Raw genomic sequence first — 24,418 nt, forward strand, 5'->3', positions numbered from 1 at the left:
ATTATAGTCTATAAAATGAAGTTGTTTTCATATATTTTTCTTAAACCAATTATTTCTTAATTTTAAAATTTATTCATACATTAGTTTAATAATCAATTCATTTGGAAAGCAATATAACATGGTTTTACTTTTTCTTTTGTAATTTTCTGACAATGACCTAAGTAAATATTATATATTGGATATTTTCTAACAAAATTATATTTAATAATAGGAAAATGTTCATTCAAAGGAAACTATATAATTGCTAATAGAATTAATAATACATGATTTGATAGTGTTAATACTAATATCATCACATTAAAGCTTAAATAAATGTTGCAATATTTCATGTGATATTTATGCACACAATTTTGATTTTGTCACCCGTTTAATAATATATATAATGGATTTACACCCATATAGGTATATCAAATAAACATAATGCATTTGTCCGTATTTAATAATATATTCATCTAATATTGTTGTTGTTTTGGTTATAGCATTGTATACTACTGTGGCATAATTAATGCACTCAATATAATTAATTTAAATAAATGCAGAATATTTTCATGATTCGTGTATGTATAATAGAAAAAATATAACATTCAAACATATTAATTGGAACATAATTTTACCATAGTATTTGCATTAATATATAATTATATTATTTTCTTGAAGTAAATAATATTTTTATGTTTAATCAATAACACAATATTTTATATGTGTATATATTCGAATAATAACCCTAATTCTCTATACCCAATTTTTTAATTTTTATAAAAATTATTAAAAACAAAATATATTAAGAAATTTTATTAATATACTTATATATTTCATTTTATTTAATTTAAAATATGATATATTTCATAGTTATATATATAACAACAAACCTTAAATGTTGATACGTTATATAATATTAAAATTTTATGCCAAATAAACAAATAATATAAAACAATTTATATTCATGTAAATTAAAATTTAAAAGCATAAAATATTTAAATACAAAAAAATGAGTATTATTTATATTAAATTTTTAAAAGTTATTATACATACACTATAATGTATTTTTGATATGAATACATAAAGTATAATAACAAATTCCACATTAGTAATATAATTCGAATAAAATATGCATGTTGTGTTTTATTCATATTTAAATTGCAAGGAAAAATCAAATATGAGTATTATATTTTATGAAATATGTTTCCTTTATGAGAGTCTATAATATTAATATTCATTTTCTGTTTGTGTTAAAATATTCTTCACATAGTTGCTTCAAATTTTGGAATATGACATGTATATTTTTTATTTTTTATAATGTATTACTATATATATTTAAATTGTGTTTTCTATTATAATCGAATTTAGAAAACTTTCATAGACAAATAAATATTATCAAATTATAAAAAATTAAATAAAAGTATAACTCAAAACCCTCCCATATAACCTTCCTCTATATGCTTCTATATACTTAATAATATCATTATCTTATCACCTCAATTTATAATTATCCCATTGGTTATTTTCGATGAATGCATTTCAACTTTTCGGTATTATTTTCATCACACATTTTTCTGATCTTTTTCATTTTTTTTTTTTTTTTCTCCTTTTTTCTCCGCCCAAATCCTAAACACTAACATAAAAATAGTAAAAATATATAGTTATTTGTCTTTTATGTATACATAAAATATGTAGTAATACATATTTTTTAATTTTCTATTTAATAATTTTTTATCTATTTACCTTATACATAACTGCTAACATAACGAGTATTGCAATAACTATAAATGAATATAAAATTAATTTGCTTTCTTTAAATAAATTTACTGGAAATCCTTTTTCAAATATGCCATTTTGTACCTTGATTTCAGATATGTCTCTTTGTACGTTGATTTCCGAAGGAATTTGCCCAATTTCTTGATAATATGTTATATTGATAGAATCCTTTGAGGAATCTTTAGGAGCTAGAATTGGTGTTAATTGTTCAGTTGCAATTATTTGTCCTTTACTTTCAGTTTCACTTATTTTGCCTTTATCTTCAAGATTTGTTTCGTGGATTCCACCTTCAGAATTTATTTCTTGGCTTCTACTTTCAGGTTCTTTTTCTTGGCTTACACCTCCAGGATTTGTTTCGTGGCTTCCACCTTCATGTTGTTTTCCATGGTTTTCATCAGTTTTTTTGTCAATAGATTCTGTCGATGAAGATAAGGGCATTTCTGATGGACTATCAGATGGAGGTAAATCATCTTCCGAATCTTCTAGTTGAATGCTATTATCAACTGATGGTAATGTAACAGTTACTTTATTTGATTGAGTAATTAAATCATTAGCAACATTATTAAATACAGAATAACCCTTTGTTAAGCTAGTTGATGCACTTTCATATAAACGATTTCCATATTTAGTAAGGTTTTTATAAAAAGATGAAACATGCAGTTTATAGAAATCATATAAAACATTCGTTTGTGTGATTTTTTTTATAGTTTCATAGCTCGTCAATGAGTTTTCTTGTGTAGATGCAGGTTGTTCCACATTCTCTATAGTTTGCAACCCTGGCTGTGATATTGTTTGTGGTACTGGTTGTGATTCTAGCTGAGGTTCTGGTCCTGGCTCTTGCCCCAGCTGTGATTCTATCTGTAGTTGTGATTCTAACTGTGTTGGTGATTCTGTCTGTGGTTGTGATTCTAACTGTGTTGGTGATTCTGTCTGTGGTTGTGGTTCTGGGTGTGTTGGTGGTTCTGGATGTGTTGATGATTCTGTCTGTGTTGGTGATTCTGGCCGTGGTTGTGGTAATGGTGGTGATTCTGAATGTGGTTGTGGTTGTGGTTGTGGTTGTGGTTGCGGTTCTGGTTCTGGTGATGGTGGCTGTAATTTCGGTTCTAATTGAGGTAGTTCTTGAGATAGTGCTTGATCTTTTGTTTTCGGTGACAAAATTTCTTTTGTTGTTTCTATAGAAATTCCTTGAAATTTTCCATTATTTTCTGGTTCATTTCCTGAAATTTTTGATGCACCTTCTGAAACTGATTGTTCCTCTCTTTGGATTGATCTTTGATCCACTGTATTTTGTAGTTTGGTGGGTTCTACAATATTCTTCTCTTCGGTTTTATGATCTTTTTGCTCCTCTTGAGTGTTGTTTTCCTCCGGAATTTCGGATATATCCTCATCTTCCAATTGATCATTTGGATCATCGAAGTCAAATATGTTTAAATTGTCCGTAGAATGTGAATCTTTTTCATTCATTTTTGTAAGTTCTAGAAGACGTTTTTCTATCTTATTTTTTTTATCAGTATCATTCTCAATAGCCAAAGTTCTAAAGTCGTCATATATTTTTTTTAATTTGTCCAATAGATGTAGCTGTGAATCATGTTTAGAAAAGGCCTTGTAAATTTTTCTATATTGATTAAGACACTTGACAGAATACGTATAAATTTTCTTATGTTTTTCATTATTATTATTATAATATGAAATTATATTGCATATATGTTTAAGTAACGTATACAATTCATTCATATACCTAAGATTAGTATCTTTCACACCTCTTACATCATTTAAAATATCCCATTGTCTAAAATTCCCCATAGATGTCTCTAAATATTTTTCATAAGCCGAACTTAAAGTAATTTTATTGACGTCGGCATTTTTTCTGTTTTTAGCTATCTTAAATAAATTATGAGCTAACCACATCATAAAATGTTCATAATAACCGCTTTCTTGATTGTAAAAATTTGTAAACAAATACATGCTCAAGGCACCAATACTTTCAGCCCTATTTGAGCATGGTTTATTATTGGGGCAATATTCACGATATTCTGGCGAGTTGTTAATTTTTGTTTGTATCCCAGTACTACCACTCAAAATTTTATCAGCTTCAAGAAATAACTCACACTAAGAAAATTATATATAAATTAATAAAAATATGTATTCATACAAAATTTGTTGAATAAAATTTAATGTTATTTGTAGACAAATCAAACACAATAAAATTACTTACCACTGTTTCGTCGTCCATTGTAATGAAATTTTGTTCTTTATATGTAGATTGACATCATATTGTTTTTATATAAAATATATATCCTGTAAATGATTCTCCTATATCACATTTATAGTATTAAACCCATTGAAATTTTTAATAATAATACAATAATATTAATAGAGCAATATTATATTTACTATTATTACCATTTACTAAATTGTCTTAAATTATGGTTGATTTAATACATATTTAACCATATGTATATATAATACAATTTATGCATAAAATCAATATTACTAATAATATTATACATAATCAATTTTATTATAAAATATTAAGGAATTTTATAATGAATTTAAAAAATATATACATAAACATAGACTTTAATATAGAACATAAACAACGTCCTAAAACTTAAATACTGTACAAATATAAAAGATTAAGAAAGTTATTAGAATCCTTAAAAATATATTAAATTTTTATATACTTGTTTCTAATATTATATATCACTGTTTTATTAAAATTATAGTATTTTCAAATTAAGTTGCTACATGTTCTATCCAAATTACATAATTTTAATAGATTTTTATTTAATATAGATAAATCCATAATCCATTTTAATGAGTCCGACAACTTTATTTTTATTACTATATACTTCAATTTAGAATTATACTTTATTGGATAATTTTACAACCAATTTTGCGTATCACATCCACTGTTAAAACAACAATTAGCACTGAACCCGTTTTATTAAACTATTTATAAGCTTAAATAAGTTTTTATATGTAGATTGTTTTTAAAATAATAATTAGTAAATATTAAATATATAAAATATAAATAACTATTGATGCTAATTTTAAAGTATAATAGAAAACTATGCATAATTAGATTGTTATATTTACATTTTAAATAGGAGAGATCAGATAAGCATGTTTTTTAAGATAAAACTGTTGTCATATAAGATTTACCTATCCTACATAGTTTAATTATGTTTTATATTTTTTACCATTAAAATTTTCAGCTCATGTATACATTAAAAATAACTTAGAATTATTACTTTTCTAAATATATAGTTTGCTTTTATATTTTATAATAAACTATATTTAGTTCTATGATGAAAAACTATAGAATTATTAATATTATTTTGCTTGGTAGCGTTAATTCTAATATTGCAACATTAAAAAATCACCAAGCCAAAATTATAACATTTCATTTGATGTTTTGTGCATATAATTTTAATCTTATTACAAGTTTAATAATATATATCAACGTATTTGAAACAAATTAATTTAATGATTTTTTCGTATTTAATACTTTATCTATTGTTATTACTATTATGATGTTGTTGGTATATCACTGTATAGTACAACGGAACAATTAGCGCACTCAATAAAAATCCTTTAAATCAATGTACAATATTTCATAGTTTCATAGTTTTTAAATAAAATATTTTATAATATATATTATTTCGCAATAACAATATATTTAAATTATAAATTTAGAGTTTTTATATATACAATAACCTAATAAAAATATTATTAGTTCAAATTAATTATTACATACTTTTTCTGTATATTTTGCATTAATATATAATTGTATATACTTCCCAAATTTAACTTATTTCAGTCTTAGTCATGGATACAATATTATATATATATTAGAACAATAACGACATCCTATCTATCATATTATTTATAATTATTAGAAAAATTGTTAGAACAAAATATGATATGAAATTTATTAATATACTTATTTTTTTCTTTTAGCAATTTTAAAATATAATTTATTTATACCTCAAAACTATAAAGTTTAAAAATTAATAATGATTAATCTAATATTATACCTTTATAATAAATAAATTAATGTATATAGAACAATTTTTATAATTTGAATTTAAAACATTAGGATAAAATGGTACTATATATAATCGAAAATTAAAAGGATAGTATACATATATATATAATGTAATTTTTATGTATTACTAAAAATGTTAGATGCATAAAACATCTTTTATAGACAACATTGTGATATCGATTCGCTGTCTATATTCTATGAATCTATATTTTATGATTATCTATTATAATTGGTAATATATTTAATTAACAATAAAAATATACCCATTAACCTGAAGGTATATTATAATGTAGACAATTGTTTCAAATGAATATAATTATAATTTGTATTCATTTATAAAAAAACATGAGCGTCAATATTACTACCAATAAATAATTTTATAAAATTAACTGCACTTCTCAGATTAAATTAATTATTTTAATATTTAAAAATATAATAGACATGTTTTATTTAAAAAATTATCCATTATCAAAGAAATTTTGTAAAACAAATGGAAAAAAATATATATTTTTATATTATTTTCTTACTTTTATATTTTTATTTTAAATGATTGATTTTCTATAGGTAAAAGCAACATAGTTTTTTTCTATTATATATAAATGTAAGTATATATGTAATTCCATACATAACGGGATGTTTTATAAATTTTAATTTGAGTTTAGTCAATTATAAAAATATAAAACTAGCGTATTCATAATGCTATATATTAAAAATATCATATATATAGTATAAATAAAATTATTTATTTTTAGACATTATAATATTAATGATATTGTTGATATTCATTATTGATGAAAACTTCTGTTATTGATGTCATCTTGTGGTTGAATTATTTAATAAAAATGTATTAAACCTATAAATCTGATAAAAACATACATCTTGCCGTTTAAATAATAGTTTTTTATACTTTATTGGAGAAAATTATTTGCTTCAATTTTAATTATATTTGTCCATATTTTTGAGTTGTTAATTTTTAACTAAAAAATACTAATATATATTTTAATATTTTGTTTGTAAAGTTCAAAAATGAATATGTTTTATATTCAAATTGTTTTATTTCTATTAAGCATCTCCATATATATGAATAATAAAACCCTTGCAACTGAAGATGATCCAGGAGAAGATGCAATACCCGAATCAACATATAATTATCTTACGTAAGAAATACAAAAATATATATATTACATATTTCATTATGAAAATATTAAATATACACCTGTGCAACGATGTTATAAATACAATAACTCTATTTTTGTACGCATACAAAATATGTCCATTTTGATCAATGATAGTCCAGAAGAAATATATGAAAAAAACAAGCACTTATTATGTACCAATTCAAAAGAAATTATACAAGCAGGTGAAGTTATGAACGAAGCTGTGGAACTTTTAAAATATCATGCTACAAGTATGGATGGTTATGAATTTTTTAATAAAAATCCTAATAGTAGTATGCCTTTTTATAACAAAAAACATCAAGACTATATAAATATTGAAAAAATTCATTTTAAAGTTGATGATCCAGATGATGTATAAATTAACAAACAATATTAAAGTTATATACCAAATTAAAATTAAATAATTGTTATAACTTATATACATATATTTTTCTTTGTTTCCATTAGTATAATGAAGTAATAAACATGTTATGGGACCCCGATTATGCCATTTTTTTCAATACTGGCTTTGTTAAAAGTATACAAAACACAAATAATTAGTCAAATAAACATATTATTGCTACTATATATTCGACACTTCATGTTTTATTATTGCCATTGTTATATGATACTATTTATTGTTTCCCATGTCTTCAAATTTATAATATTTTAATTTACATAATGCAAAATTATTATATTTTTTTAAAGTTGCCCGTGTATACACTCCAAATTTAGTAATGATACAACAACGTTACAAAAAAAAATTTGGACGCCGTCAGAGATATTTTTATGCTTTATTTACAAAGGCTGAAGTAAGGGAAGGTTTCCTTTTCTATTTCGTTATAAATCGTAATTCTCACATTATTCAAATACACTTTTATTAATTTTGTAGATATCAGAAAACAAAACTATAGTAGTCATGAATTCAGCAAATATAAATGATCACAACCCTTCCAATAAAAAATATAAAAACAAAATTGTAAAAAGCGCAAATTTATTCAAAACTGACATTGATTCTGAAGAAGATATTAGAAAAGGAAAATTAAAAAAAACGTTTGCTAACTTAATTGGATACCTCATTGAAAAAAGAGACAGATATATTCATATCATCTATGTTGGCTCTGTAAGCGATATACAAATTTTAATAACATAATAATTTATTTCAATAATTGTTAAAAAAAATATTGTTTTAAATAAATGTGCATATTTATAATGTATACTATAATTTGCAAAAAATTAAACATTTTATATATTCATCCATTTATGTTTTTTTTCTTAGATTGGAAGACATAGTCATGGTTTCCTAAATGCGTTATTGTAAAAGCTTTATATATAAATATATATTTCATATATTTTTTTCAGAATTGTAATATTAGAAGATTTATTTTAATAAAACGATGTGTTTCATGAATGATATTTATTTATTGTTTCTATTAGTTTCATTTTTCTTATAAAACTCAAAATTTAAATTAAAAAATAGTTATTTTCAAATAATGAATACTAATATAAAATGTCAAGAAACCTATGATTTTTTCGTTACTAAATAATTTTATAAACTAATATATTTTTAGAGTTATAGAAAAGGAAGTTATAATTGAAATCAAATAAATCAGTCATACAACACTGTTTTATATAGATTAATAAAATACATATATTTATATTATAATATTACACAAAATGCATTTTTAATTGTTTATATAAGCCAAATTACTTATATTAATATGCAGTTTAATTATTATTTTTAATACTTATATTGAATTTTAAGGTCGATCCAAAGAATCTGAACCCTAAAAAAAACTATTAATTATATTTATTATTCTAAAGAATCACCTTTTCTTTTATAAACATAAAAAATAAATAACAAAAATAAAATAATAAATGGTACAGGATCGGCCTTCATAAGTTTATATATATTTAATAATGGATATTTTCCCCAATAAATGGAATTTGTAAAATTTTTAGTCTGTTTTTTTTGAATAGATGAATCTATAAACTGTTTATTCTGTTTTTTTGGAGTAGATGAATTGGTAAGCTTTTTATCCTGTTTTTTTGGAGTAGATGAATTGGTAAGCTTTTTATCCTGTTTTTTTGGAGTAGATGAATTGGTAAGCTTTTTATCCTGTTTTTTTGGAGTCGATGAATTTATAAACTGTCTATCCTGTTTTTTTGGAGTAGATGAATTTATAAACTGTCTATCCTGTTTTTTTGGAGTAGATGAATTGGTAAGCTTTTTATCCTGTTTTTTTGGAGTAGATGAATTTATAAACTTTTTGTCCTGTTTGTTTTGAGTAGATAAATTTATAATTATTTGCATTTGTTTTTTTCGATCAGTTGGGTTTATAACTCTTTCTGTTGTTTCATCTGTATCAAACATATTTATAGCCTTTTTCATTTTTTTTTTTTTATTCGATTTCTTTCTCCATCCAAATGGCAAATACTAACATAAAATTATGAAAAATATGTAATATTTTATAGTGAATAAATATTTTAAAAATTGTATACTTTACAATTTCCTTTTTATTTACCTTGTACATAATAACTAAAGCAATGGGAATTAAAAGAATTAGAATTGAAATTCCCATTTTCTTGTATACGTTGACTGGATTATCACCTATTTCTGTTGTTCCATCTCTTCCTACTTCGGATACTGGAAATTCTTGTTTAGTCACTGGACATGGCAGTGATATTTGAGATGCTTTGTGATCAATTTGATCAGAATCTCCTTTTTCAGATGATCCCTGAGACGACTCCTGTGTTTTAGTTTGTCCACCAGAACTTGGTAGTTCAGATGGTCCAGATGATCCAGATGGCCCAGATGGCTCAGATGGACTTTCTTGAGGTGGTGGTGATTCACATCCTGGGGATTTTTTCTCAGGCATACCATTATCTAATATATGAGTTTCTATTGTTGTTTTAAGTTCATTCACATAATTAATCGTGTTATCAGCAAAATTTTTAAATTTACCGTAAAAATCTTCTAACGTTGGCAACACATTTTCATATAAGCTATTTCTAATATTAGTAAACATACTACTAAAAAATGAACCATAAAATTCAAATATTTTTTTAAAATCTATATGTTTCGAGGTATCTTCCACTTTATCTAAATCTTTGTTTCCATTCGGTACATCTTGGACCACTGCATTTATAACTTTCCATGACCTTGTAGCTTCTTTAGTTAATAGCTTACAATTATTCATTCCTTCTATCTCTATAATTTCTGGAAAAAAATTTTTGCTATCATTATCTTTTTTAAATTTCTCATAAGCATTTTTTAAAGTAAACAACACATCACAATAATACTCATCTTCAAAAACTTTTTTTTTTTTATAAATAAATTGTATGTATAGTTTTATCCAATTATTAACAAATTTTGAAAAATTGGAGCAATTTGAAGGATCTGTTCTATGATTAGTAATTGCATTACACAGCTCATTAAGTAACCCATAAAGTTTACGCATTTCTTCAATTTTAATTCTCATTATATTTTTTTTACTATTGATTTTAGCAAGATGCTTATTATAATGTGCATTATTGTTTATAAACGTTACATAAAATTCTGACACGGCTCCGTAAGTCCCTTTTGTAATTAGTTTCATTTTATTACTTAACCATAGCATAATATACGTGATATATTCGTTATTTTCATCTTCAGATTTTATATAACCATCCCCATTGAATAAGTTATTAAGTAATAATAAAGTAGTACCGCTAACTGTTTCACCTATAGTCATACATTCTTTTTTCTCTGTTTTCTTGTTACCATGACAATAAGGATTATATTTGTTTTCAACCTTATGCTCCTTCTTGAAATCAAAACCATCAGGCAAATGTTCCTCAATTTCTTTAAATGCTTCACACTAAGAAAATATTATAAAAATTAATCAAATATGTATTAATATTATGAAATTTAAGTTAATTTATAAACAATGCAAAAACAATAAAATAAAATTCATTTTATTAAAAAATGTGTATACCACATTGCGGGTCATTATGCTGGATTTTATTTTTAATCTGTAAAAAAATTGTCATAATACTATTTTGTACATAAGGAATGTATTGTAATAAAATGTTATCCGATTAATGGTCTTCTATATAATTAATGTATATATTTAAAGAGGTTCTATTAGTTTTAATACTAAATTAATATGCAATTATAACAATAATAGTATTAAAAAGGTATTTAATTTTTATTTATGACAATCACTAAATTTCCTTAAGCGGTTATTTGTTTAATATTTTTATATCTATATATAATACATTTTACACGTAATATAAATTTTTTAAATAATATCTTGAATAACTATATTGCACAAATTCATGGAATGTCATAAAAAAAATAGATTAAATTTGTTTCATATAGTAATATATTTATATTATAGGTTTGCACATGAAAATAAATATATATTCGCTACTTTTTTAATAAAGAAGTTTCAAAACTTATGTTAATATAAATATATAAAGAATTATAAATATATTATTACTATAACTGTTAAAAGATATTTTAATTTATTTTATTATTTGAATGTCAAATATTTATATATGTTATTATTCCATATTGGATGTTTCATTTTTTAATATCATATCTAATAATATAAAACAAATTACTTATTTATAGAATAGGATAGCACTAGTATTTTTCTAAATAAATTATATGTAGTTTGTATTTATAATATAATTAATATATATATTATAAAGCCATTTTATAATATGTAATAACTTTATTTATACACAAATATGCTTTATTAATTTTAGATGTATCTTTTTAAAACTTGGATAATATAAAACTAATTTTAATTTATAAAAGAATCTATATGAAATTCATTTCATGTAGTTTACTTAAATTTTATAGGTTTATAATTTTAACATTTCCTTTTTATTTAGTGACGATAATAAACTTTTAGAAACAATATAACCGATTCTCCCATTATAGTGCACATTTCTATTTATAATATAAACATATTATATACTACATATTTTATAATAAAAAATTTAATTCAATATAGAAAACCCATATTTTTAAGAAAACTATAGAATCATTAATAAAGTTAATATTATTTTTTGGTGTTGTTAATTCTAATATTATCGTATTAAAAAAATACTTAGTTAAAGGTTATAATATTCATTTGATGTTTTGTGCATACAATTTTAATCTTATCTCCCGTTTAATAATATATATGACTACTGTATATCCATGGGATAGAATTAAATAAACATAATATATTAATCTAATATTATTATTGTAGTTACTAATGATATATCACTGTTTACTACAATGAAATAATTAATGCACTCAAGAGTAACACTTTAAAACAATTAATAATTTTCCTTGTTTCAGTGTTTTAAAGTATAACATTTTAAAAAATATATATTATCTCATAAAAAAATTGTATTTAAAATATATATTTATAAGTTTGTGCATATATAATAATCTAATATAAATATTATTAGTTCAAAGAAAATTAATTATTATATATTTTTTCTACATAATTTATATTAATATTTAATTATATGAAGTTTTTACAATAAAACAATATTTCAATATTAGTTATTGTAAATTATTTTACTATTTTATATGTATATATAGTAATAACTTTAGTTCTATTTATCATATTATTTATAATTATAAGAAAAATTATTAGAACAATTATTAGTACAATTATTAGAACAATTATTAGTACAATTATTAGAACAATTATTAGTACAATGATTAGTACAATTATTAGCACAATTATTAATACAATTATTAGCACAATTATTAATACAATTATTAGTACAATTATTAGAACAATTATTAGTACAATTATTAGAACAATTATTAGTACAATTATTAGAACAATTATTAGTACAATTATTAGAACAAAATATGATATGAAATTTTATTAATATACTTATCTTTTAACTATTTTAAAATATAATTTATTTATACCTCAAAATATAAAATTTAAAAATTAATAATGATTAATCTAATATTATACCTTTATAGTAAATAAATTAATGTATATATAACTATTTCTATCAATATTAATTAAAACTTTAACATAAAATGATACTATATATAATCGAAAAATAAAAGGATTGTATACATATATCTATAGTGTATTTTTTATGTATTACTAAAAATGTTAGAATCATAATGATATTTTATAGATAACGTTGTATTGTCGATTATTGATTGATATTCCATGCATCTATATTTTATGGTTATCTATTATTACATTTCAATTGGATAACATTATTTAAATTAAATAAATATGATACAAATAATAAGTTTTACTAAATAAAATGTTTCATCAAATAAAGAAACATATTGTATTATTCATGATTAAATATAACTATAGGCTAGCATGTCTTATATAATAGATAATATGGGTTCTTATATATTGTTAGCCCCAAATTACCAATAAATATGTAATTCGAAGTTATAATATTTCCACATTTAATATATATGAACGAATTAAACATAAGTATTATAACTTATAAAATATGTTATACTACCCCTTTCATATTAATGGTAGTATCCCTTTGTGGGGTGCATATTTAAACTTCAGCTCGCGATTAAACATACGGGTATAGTACATATATTTAATTAGCGTTCAAATTATAAAAAAATAAATAAAAACATAACCTACTTTCTGAGAAAAGGAGTAAGCCTTTAAGTTTATTGCCCAACTGCGCAATTGATTTTTGTGCATTAATAATAAAATAAAAAACACATTTTGAACAATGTATTCACTGATTTACATAAATTTCGTTTTGGCATTTTACAATTGCCTTATAGTAATAAAATGATACAAACTATCCTAAGTATGGGCAATGAAAAAATAAATTCCAAATATGGGAAGGAAATTAAAAGTATATATAAAAAACAAATAATTCGTATGATTATAATACTTTTATTATTATCATTGGGTAAATACCTATAATATATACATATAAAATAATCCTTATTAAAAATAGCATATGGAGAAGCATGCTACGTTGTGTGTTAATGTTAATGTTTTTTTAATTAAAAATTTTGTATGCGATATAACTTATTTATTTTAATATCTTTAAGTTCCAATGAGAATAACATGATCATGTATATATATAGGCAATGATACATATAAATGCTTACACATATATGAAAGGTATTTGTTAATTGGTAAAAATATGCAGTGGTGTATTAATCGAAAAGTGGAACCCCAAATAAAAATAATGTCATTATAATTATATTTAAAATTATATAATATAAAAGGAAAACAACACTAAAGCTTATTATATTGATCATATATAATGACATATGTAATATATGGCAAAGTATAATACAAAGAAAATTTGTTTTAGCTTTTCTGGTGAATTTACAAAACTTTTGTAAAAGTACGCATACTTAATGAAAAAATATCTACCCCCATAAAAGAAAACTTAAGTACACCTTCAAAATTAAAAAATATAAATATGTTAGTTTTTTTAGCAGAAACAATTATATATTGTGAATATTTAATCACATTTAAATGAACCTTTTCATAATATCGTTAACATTTCTCAGTTAAGCAAAAAAGGATAACCTATTTATTTTACATGTTTTGCGATCTTTATGTAATAAAAGTACTTTATGGAAAAAATGTACATCCATATAAATTCTCTACATATAGAGAACTTTTATGTATCCAAGAACAAAATAATGTTTTAAAGGCTTTGTTTTTTTGTAAAATACTATTCAGTATTAAATATGTTAGGCCTATCTATGTAATATTTATTTCATATATTTTTTTTGTAATTATCAAAGTTTAAAACATCAATAATATGAAGTTATATATAATAGAAACCTTTTGTGTGTTTTTAAAAGAATATGACAGTATTAATGGTATATAATATATGCTTAATATATTAAATTATTGAAATTTTATTATTTCTTTATAGTAAGAAATGATGTCACAATAATAATCCGTATATAATTTTATACAAAAATATTTTACTTTGTAACTTGAAATAATGTGTAAGCATATGCATGAATATTTTACATATGTTGTAACATATTATTGTTTATTTAATATACTACATAATTTTAGGGCACTTTTAAGAAATAAATAAAAAATATATAAACCTTTAAATAAGTTAAATGTTCTTTATAAAATACAAATTCAAGCACCTTTGTTTGTTTTTTATATGTACATTATGTTGTCTTAATATACATATTACATAATATATATTATTTTGATCCTCTTGCTAGCTGTATGTGGCAATATTTTATATATTATTCAAAAATATGTTTTATATTTCATTACATATTTATATAAATAAAAATGTGAATTTATACAGATTTTAAAATTTAAAAAGGTAATTAAAATCATAATAAAGGATTAAATTTATAATTGATACTTATACATATTTTTTGTGTAGTGTATGTAATAAAATAATAAGTAAAAATTAACAAAATTATGTTAATATCTCATTATACAATATTTTTAATTTATATATGTATTTTTTATTTGATTTCGTTTGATATATATTCATTTATTTACTACTAATTTTGTTATACCAAATTAAATTATTTCTTTTTTTTGTTCATTAATTAAAGAAAATATAATCTGAAGTTTCACAAATTAAAAATATTTATATTGTATTTTATATAAAAACAATTAATGAGCATACAGAAAAATCATATATGTTTTTTTTGTTATACAAAATTGAACTTTTGATTTACATTTTCCTTTTTGTATTCTACCTCTCAATGTGACTCAGTGAATATAATCGTTTTTTATGCATTAGGAGGTTTTCATTCCCATATATATCGAATAATATCTCCTTATTTTTTTGTAAATAAATAACAATTATTTGTATCACTTCCTAATTTATGAATATATAATGGAAGGTAAAAATAGTCGATGTGTTTATGTATAATATATTTTTTAATATATGCATATATTATAAATATGTATATATTTGTGTATCACATTTGTCAACACATACCCATTCATAAAACACATATACCAATTATTGGATATGTAAAAACGAATTACACATTTTAAACACTCACAAACATAAAAACGGGATCCATTCCAAAAATAATATTAAAAATTGTATGTGAAAATCGTCATGTTATGCATTATTTCATATATATGTAACTAGTATGGGAAATTTGTTTGCATCTATATTTTGAGTTTCAATCAAATATGCAATAATTGCATTTTGGAAGATATAAATACTTCACGATGAAAATAATTAGAAATAATAAAAAAATGAAAAAGAAAACAATCCAGTTTTTCTCATTCTTTGGTAAAAGGAAAAATGTAAGTACACACATTTAAAGTCAAGCGCAATATGCCATCATGTTTTAAAAATAAATTAAAAATACTTGTTATTTGACGAGGAAACAATTTTATAATGAGACGTTTGATAAAATAGAATATCATAAAAGCTTATTTAATGATTATAAAAAATAATATTATTGTCATTACAATTAACATTATGATTAATCATCCTATTTTTGAAGGTTTATTATCGAAAGAAATTCATTGTTTCAAGATAATTTTAAAACACCCAATCGTATTGTAATAAATTGCACAGGGGAAGTAATAATAAGTAAAACATTATATAAAAAATAAGAAATTACACTTGCGTAATAAAAAATAACCGTAAAAGGAAGAGATTCCATATATTTTACAATAAAACTGTTTTTCTTTTAAGCAAAATTATATAAGAAGAAAAATATTATTCCAATATTATACTTCGATAAACATAATGTAATAAATCATAAGTTTACACAAGTTAATAAAATTGATAATCCATATTCTTTCCCATTATTAATTTTTGTGAAATATAAAATGTATAACAATTCACAAAATGATCAACACATTAATATATTTATAAAAAGAAAAAAAACAAGCTTTAAGGAAGCAATTACCATAAATAATTTTATCTCTACATTAAATAAATACATTTGGAATATATGAAAAATAAATGAAAATTCAAGTATGAATGAGAATATGCCGTTAATTAAAGGGAATACCGACTATAATTCCCTTGAAAAAGGAAGCATACATGAAAAAAAATGTAAATGTGCTTAATCTTTATGTAAATAAAATTGCAAATTTAGTAAAACCACAAATATAAATAAAAATTTATGTATAAATCTGAATATCCATATAAATACCTATGTTAATATACATAAAAATCCTTATATAAATCCGAATGCCCATATAAGTATCAATGTTAATATAGGTAAAAATTTATGTACAAATCCGAATGCCCATATAAGTATCAATGTTAATATAGGTAAAAATTTATGTATAATTCCAAATACCCGTAAAGTATCAATGTTAATATAGGTAAGAATTCTTATATAAATCCGAATGCCCATATAAGTATCAATGCTAATATACACAAAAATCCTTATATAAATATAGATAATATACATAAGTGATAATATAAGTAAAAATACTTACATGAACTCAGAGAATTATTTAATATATAATAAATATATATCTCAAAAATAATAAAAAAATATAAAATATTATGCAAGTTTCAACAAAATTTCATGTATAAGTGTTTATTTAAAAAGTCGGCATGTAAAAGGGATACTTTATTTGTTGAGAATACATATATAATCACCAATTTCTATGCATACATGGCTGAGGTTGCGTAATTTGCGTCCATGTATTTAATTAATATTGCATGTAGAAATATAAAGCACGCTGAAAAATTCAAGAACTCGGTATATAATTGTGTATGCACGAAATTTTATGCACATATCAATATTTGGATATATATTTTTTTGTAAAGTACGAAATACCACACTATAAGAAGAAATTTTCATGAAAATTTTTTTATAAGATTAAAGTTAATCACAAAAATAATACTATAAATAAATGTAAATAATTAAATGATAATTATACATATGTTATAAGGGTATGCTATCTAAAAAGAATAAATCAAAATATCTCAGAACATATTAGTGTTTATTTGAGAATACACATTGAAACCCATAATGGCCCCATAAAGACATTAAAAAAATTAATAAACTCACCAAAATACCAATACATAATTAAATAAAAATAAAAAAAATGCGTAATTTTTTTTTTTAAGTTGAAAAAATAGCTAGTCGTAAACACAAAAAATAATTCTCAAATTGTTGTATGCATAAATAATATTAAAAAAACAATATCAAAAATATATTTAAATTATTTTTTACTTATTTAAATTATTTAAATTATTTTTTTAATTATTTAAATTAAATTTATATAAAATTTAAAAAAATATATTTATATTTAAGTATTTATTTATATCTTAAAGATTATCTTAATTAATACTAATTTATACCAAAACCCCAAAAAATACTTAATAAAAATATTTACACAACAAAAATATTAAAAAGTATACTTATAAAAACAAACAAATATTATATATATTTTATTATATATTATTACACTAAAATTTTTTACATTCATTTTTTATATGGTTAAAATTTTTGAATACTCTCAAAAAAACCTTTATTGTATGGATATTGAATTCACCAAAATTTTTTGACTGGAATTCAAGTATTCTCATATCCTTACCCCATTTTATATTATATTATATACATAATACATATATTACACGCACAACCATTTGGTTTTTCACATACATCGACTGCTTATTACATTCTACATTATTATACAATTTGTACTATAAATCTGTCGTTATACTAATAATAATTTAATTGTTTTAGTTATATTGTTTGTAATATATAAATTAATTTTATTCATAAAGCATAATAATACCCCTATTTTTTTTTTTATATACCCCCATAATATTTTTTATAGCATATGCATGCGTATTTCATATAAAGCATAGCATAATACCCCTATTTTTTTATTTTATATACCCCATAATATTTTTTATAGCATATGCATGCGTATTTCATAATATATATATATATATAAGTTTAACTATTTGAATGTTTGACAGTGTGTTGCAACATATGCTTCACAAAACAATTTTATAGCAACTATTTATTTATTCATAAACATTTATTACAACCATTTGTTTATAAAACATATTTAATTATTTATTAACCATTTAAAATAATACACAAAAATACTCGAGGGGGAGTTAACCTGTTGTTTATTTAAATGGTATCATCTTCGATGATTAACGGTGATATACCACTTGCAAAAAATGCATGTGTTATTAGGCCGAAAGTTAATGTAAATCTACATATATCCTTAAAAAATAGAAAGAATGCAAAGAACGGTGCCGCAAATGTTTCTCATAATTTACAAAGACATGTTGAAAAGCGTATTAACGAAAGATCGCTGTATTATGCTGCTAAGGAAAAATACTATAGAAACAAAGGAAAGAAATATGATAAACTTCGTCAAAGTGTTGAATGTGGGGAATCCCATATATTGAAAGAATATTATCATTCACGTAATCGAGTTAAAAGATGCTCAAGAAAGCATAAGAAGCATAATTATGAAAAATGTTCCGTGTGTAAAAGTCTTGTACAACGATATCTTGTATTAGGGGAAAATGCCAATGAAATTGTTGAAAAAATTAATGAAAAGACAAATGACAGTATGTGCAATTCGATTTGTAACGCAGATCGAAATTCCAAAATGAACGAATTGATCAAAGGAGAAGTCGAAGAAAACTATAGTACAACTAAACGGATTACACCGGCGGCACCAGTTCGAAAATTTGATATTGCTGAAAATATTAAAAATGATGATGTCACTAGATTGTCAAAAAATGAGTCAAATTTGGATATTAACAATGAAAAAGATTTGAATTCTTATAATTTGTCAAACATGAAACATATTGTACTTTCACATGATAAGAAATTAGGGGACACTTATATTATATCGAACAAAGATATACCTGATTTAGAAAATAGAGTAGAACAAAAAGACAATAGTTATCAATTGGTTAAGTGCGAGAATCAATCTAATGACATATCAACAAAGGAATACATGTACACAATTTTTGCTGACCTCAATGTTTCTGAAATGATAGATTTGATGAATGGAAAATCATCGAATATCACACCTGTTAAGGAAGAACAATCACAACTCAATATTGCTTTAGATGAAATAGAAAAAAAAATTAGTATAAAAAAGTTGGCTGATCAATCACTTAATTCAGAAAATTGCATAGTAGATGATAAGAAATCTGTGAAATTAGAAAAAAAAAGAAAGTTGAAGAAAAAAGCTTCAAATTTGGTTAAGCTTTCTGAAGAAGGTGATGTTGATAATGAATCAAATTGCTCAAGTAAAAGTTCTGGTAGTTCATCACGTTGTTTTAAAAGAGGAAAAACTATATTAAAAAAGAAATCGTCGTCGAGTTGTTATAATAGTGATAAGTTTACTCAGGTTGAAAAAAAAGAACTGAAGGAAAAGAAATCCTATAAAAATAAGCATGCCTCAAATGAATTAATTGGTTCAAAAAATCACCAGTTTACCAAAAAGACATTTGTTTCTAGAAATCTTCAAATTGCTAAAGAAATTTATAATAAAGATGAAACTTTAAAAAACAATAAGGCTATGAAAAATAATATTAATAGTAATTCTGAAACAATAACATCATATGAGAAGGTTGAGAATGGAAAAGATGTATGTGACTCATTTAAGTTATCTAATCAATCAACAGCATTAGGAAGTAGTACGGTATTAGGAAAATATATCCCTTTGGAAATATATCAAAAAGAAAAATATTGTTGCAAACAGTTAGAGAGAGAAGTTGCTAGAGAGGATGAAATTGTTATTGAGGATGAAATTATTAGTGAAAATGTAATTGTTATTGAGGATGATATTATTAGTGAGAATGTAATTGTTATTGAGGATGATATTATTAGTGAGAATGAAGTTACTAACGAAGATGAAATTACTAGTGAAAATGAAATTGTTAGTGAGAATGAAGTTGCTAGTGAAAATGAAATTGTTAGTGAAAATGAAATTGTTAGTGAGAATGAAGTTGCTAGTGAAAATGAAGTTGCTAGTGAAAATGAAGTTGCTAGCGAAAATGAAATTGTTAGTGAAAATGAAGTTGCTAGTGAAAATGAAATTGTTAATGAGAATGAAAATGTTAGCGAAGATGAAATTGTTAGTGAGAATGAAATTGTTAGTGAAAATGAAGTTGCTAGTGAAAATGAAATTGTTAATGAGAATGAAATTACTAGTGAAAATGATTGCAGTGATAAATCTGACTTAGGACACCATTATAACGATGAGAAATTATTTTATGAAAGCTATAAATTAAAAGATAGTGATGCAAAGAAAATCGATGATGAACAACCAGAGGGAGAAACACCTATAAAAATGGGTAAGAGCGACAAAATTAAAGAAACCAATCATTCTAATACAAAGAAAGCTCATGTCAATAATTTAACACAAGAAGAACACCGTAGATTACTTGAATATTATGACGGAAAATTGCCATCAACATTTTATAACGAGGAAAATTTTGAAAACCCATTTAAAGCAAACGACGAAGGTTCAGAAGAACCAGATTACTCAAATTTATTTTTGGGCTCTTTTGACATTAATAAGAAAGATGAAACTGAAGAAAATTCAGCTATAGAGTCAAACAATAACAAATTTACTAGTTCCTTTTTTCCATCAAGTTTTTTTAATTCAGATGAACCTATTATTGCTAATGAAATATTTGGATTACCCAATACTGAGAATAATGATGTAGATACACCTGTAAAATTTAAGAATTCATTTGAAACTACAAAAGATAATTTAAATACAAAGAAAGATAATAATAATGCAGTAGAAAAAAAAGATAGACAAATTATTAAAGAAGAAAAAAATAATTCACGTAAAAGAAGTAAAAATATTCGATTTGAATCATCACCACAAAGTAATAAGAAATTTAAATACTCCAATAATTATATGAACATTAATAATGTAGTAGAAAAAAACGATGATCAAGATACTCAATATGAAGAAGAAAAAAGACAAAATTTACTTAAAAACACACGTGCTAAATCATATAGTTCAATAATTAAAAAAAACTGCAAGCTTATGTCTTATGGACAAAATAAGGATTACGATAGTATGCCAAAAACAAGTATTAAAAAAAAGGTTAGATTTCAAAAAGAAGTGACAATAATACCTAACTTACCCCTCAAAAAAAATAATATCGATTTTCCTAATTTAATTAATGAAAACAATAATATGCTTATTTCTTATGAACAAAATAGAAATATTAATAATGTAATAGAAAGACAGGGTAATCAAAATGTTTCAATTAAAAAAGAAATAAAAATTAATCCATCGAAATTGGATAATGTGAATAATAATATTATGAATTTAAATATTGTAACTAAGAATAATGCCAAAAATAAATATATGAATTCGGTTAATGATACGTGCCAAAATAGAGAAATATGTACTCCTATCCATATGACCCATAAAAATAATAACGAAATATTCAAAAGTAGAGAAACAGAAAGCCTTAGTAAATCGTTACAAAAAAGAGACATGTATATAAAGCAAGGGTTGTATAAAGATATCGGAATGGATCTTATTAATGTAGTACATAAACTTAGAGAAGAAAAAGCCATTAGTGAACAACATGAAGAGAAAAAAATTGAACCCACTAATGAATTATCCAAAAATACAGGGATTGATTCGAATGATGAAGCTTCAATAACAACAGAATTTAAAACTGTTGATGAAATACTTGCAGAGAACGAACGTCGAATTCTTAATTATTATGCAATGTTAGACAAAGCTGAAGCCATTAAGAAAGAACAAGAAATTAAAAATAATACTAATGAAAATTTAATAAAGAAAGAAAAAGAAATTAAAAATAGTGCTGATAAAATTTTAATAAAGAAAGAACAAGAAATTAAAAATAGTGCTGATAAAATTTTAATAAAGAAAGAACAAGAAATTAAAAATAGTGCTGATAAAATTTTAATAAAGAAAGAAAAAGAAATCAACAATAGCACTAATGAAATTTTAATAAAGAAAGAAAAAGAAATTAAAAATAGTATTGATAAAAATTTAATAAAGAAAGAAAAAGAAGAACCTATTGTAGTTAATAATAATAATTTAAGCCCTTTAAATTCAAGAAAACGAGCACTTAGTGAGAAACCTACGCCACCAAAAAAATATACAAAGAAAATACTGAAAAGAAATGTAAATAAGAGTGCCTCATGTTCACCATCTCAAAGCCGCCATTCTTTATCTGATAATAAAAATATATATGCCAAAAATGACATGAAAGACATAAAAACGCTAGAAAAATCCAACAATGTAAACGACCATAACGAAAATAGTCATTATAGCGAAGGTGGTGCTACAGATTCGTCTGCCGCAGCACAGTCGTCAGTAGATAAAATGTATGAAAGATACCTTAAATATGCTGGTACCAAACGAGATTGGGAAAATAGATTTGTAGAGGGTAAATCAAATCCATTTAGTAATGGCCAACCGTACCATAACGATATATTAGAAAAGCATACTTCCTGTTTAATATCGGAACGAACACAAAGACATTTAGAAAAACGATCGTATGAATTTCAAAAACAAAAAGAAAGAGAAAGAATGAATCGGAATTCGACAAGACCCGTAGTAGAAGCTCCTAAAGTTAAAGAGTATAATTGTAAAGTACTTACAGAATATTGGGATTGGGATAATGAACAAACTAAAGAATTTTGGAGTTGGGATAAGAAAGATAATTTAAATTTTTGGAACATGGATTATGACAATGCTAAAAAATTTTGGATGTGGGAAAAAGAAAAGCAAGAAACATGCAAAAATATATCAAATAACACAATGAATTTAGAAAATGAAGATATATTAAATATTATAAAAGAAATTATAGAATCTCGAAATATCAACATCCCAACTACAAATACCCAAAATCTCGAAAAAAATATAGACATATCAACAAGTACCCCAATTCTAGAAAAAAATTATATGCCACAAAAAAATATTCCCAAAACACCAAAAAATACTCCAACACCACCAAAAAATATTCAAACAACACCAAAAAATACTCCAACATCAAAAAAAAATACTCCAACACCAACAAAAAATACTTCAACACCAACAAAAAAATATTCAAACAATATCAGAAAATAATACTCCAACACAAAAAAAATATTCAAACAACAGCAGAAAATAATACTCCAACACAAAAAAAATATTCAAACAACAGCAGAAAATACTTCAACACCAACAACAGCAGAAAATACTCCAACAACAACAGCAGAAGAAAATACTCCAACAACAACAACAACAGCAGAAAATACTTCAACACCAACAACAGCATAAAGTACTCCAACAACAATAGCAACAGCAGAAAATACTCCAACACCAACAACAGCAGAAAATACTCCAACAACAACAACAGCAGAAAATACTCCAACTCCAACAGCAACAGCAGAAAACACTCCAACAACAGCAACAGCAGAAAATACTCCAACAACAATAGCAACAGCAGAAAATACTCCAACACCAACAACAACCTCAACACAAAC

At 23.2% G+C, this 24,418-nt stretch overlaps 4 protein-coding genes across 4 annotated transcripts; 2 read left to right on the plus strand and 2 right to left on the minus strand.

Moving 5' to 3' along the window:
- Positions 1–1,498: 1,498 nt before the first annotated feature.
- On the minus strand, positions 1,499–3,988 carry PY17X_0700085 (PIR protein; the record flags this gene model as incomplete). The annotated part of the gene is made up of 3 exons (XM_034637483.1): positions 1,499–1,612; positions 1,723–3,864; positions 3,971–3,988. The coding sequence occupies 3 exons, from the start codon at positions 3,986–3,988 to the stop codon at positions 1,499–1,501; spliced, it is 2,274 nt and encodes a 757-aa protein (XP_034493455.1).
- Positions 3,989–6,832: 2,844 nt separating this feature from the next.
- On the plus strand, positions 6,833–8,284 carry PY17X_0700089 (fam-a protein; the record flags this gene model as incomplete). The annotated part of the gene is made up of 6 exons (XM_034637484.1): positions 6,833–6,963; positions 7,099–7,336; positions 7,432–7,501; positions 7,672–7,775; positions 7,856–8,086; positions 8,243–8,284. The coding sequence occupies 6 exons, from the start codon at positions 6,833–6,835 to the stop codon at positions 8,282–8,284; spliced, it is 816 nt and encodes a 271-aa protein (XP_034493456.1).
- Positions 8,285–8,776: 492 nt separating this feature from the next.
- Positions 8,777–10,955, minus strand: PY17X_0700093 (uncharacterized protein; the record flags this gene model as incomplete). Its single annotated transcript, XM_719633.2, has 3 exons — positions 8,777–9,400; positions 9,489–10,823; positions 10,941–10,955. 3 exons carry the CDS (start codon positions 10,953–10,955, stop codon positions 8,777–8,779), a joined length of 1,974 nt encoding a protein of 657 aa, XP_724726.2.
- An 8,100-nt stretch (positions 10,956–19,055) lies between these two features.
- PY17X_0700097 (conserved rodent malaria protein, unknown function) lies at positions 19,056–24,020 on the plus strand (the record flags this gene model as incomplete). The annotated part of the gene is made up of 1 exon (XM_725095.3): positions 19,056–24,020. One exon carries the CDS (start codon positions 19,056–19,058, stop codon positions 24,018–24,020), a length of 4,965 nt encoding a protein of 1,654 aa, XP_730188.3.
- Between the last annotated feature and the right edge of the window lie 398 nt (positions 24,021–24,418).

The sequence above is a fragment of the Plasmodium yoelii genome, assembly GCF_900002385.2.
Source record: "Plasmodium yoelii strain 17X genome assembly, chromosome: 7".
NCBI classification, from domain to species: Eukaryota; Apicomplexa; class Aconoidasida; order Haemosporida; family Plasmodiidae; genus Plasmodium; species Plasmodium yoelii.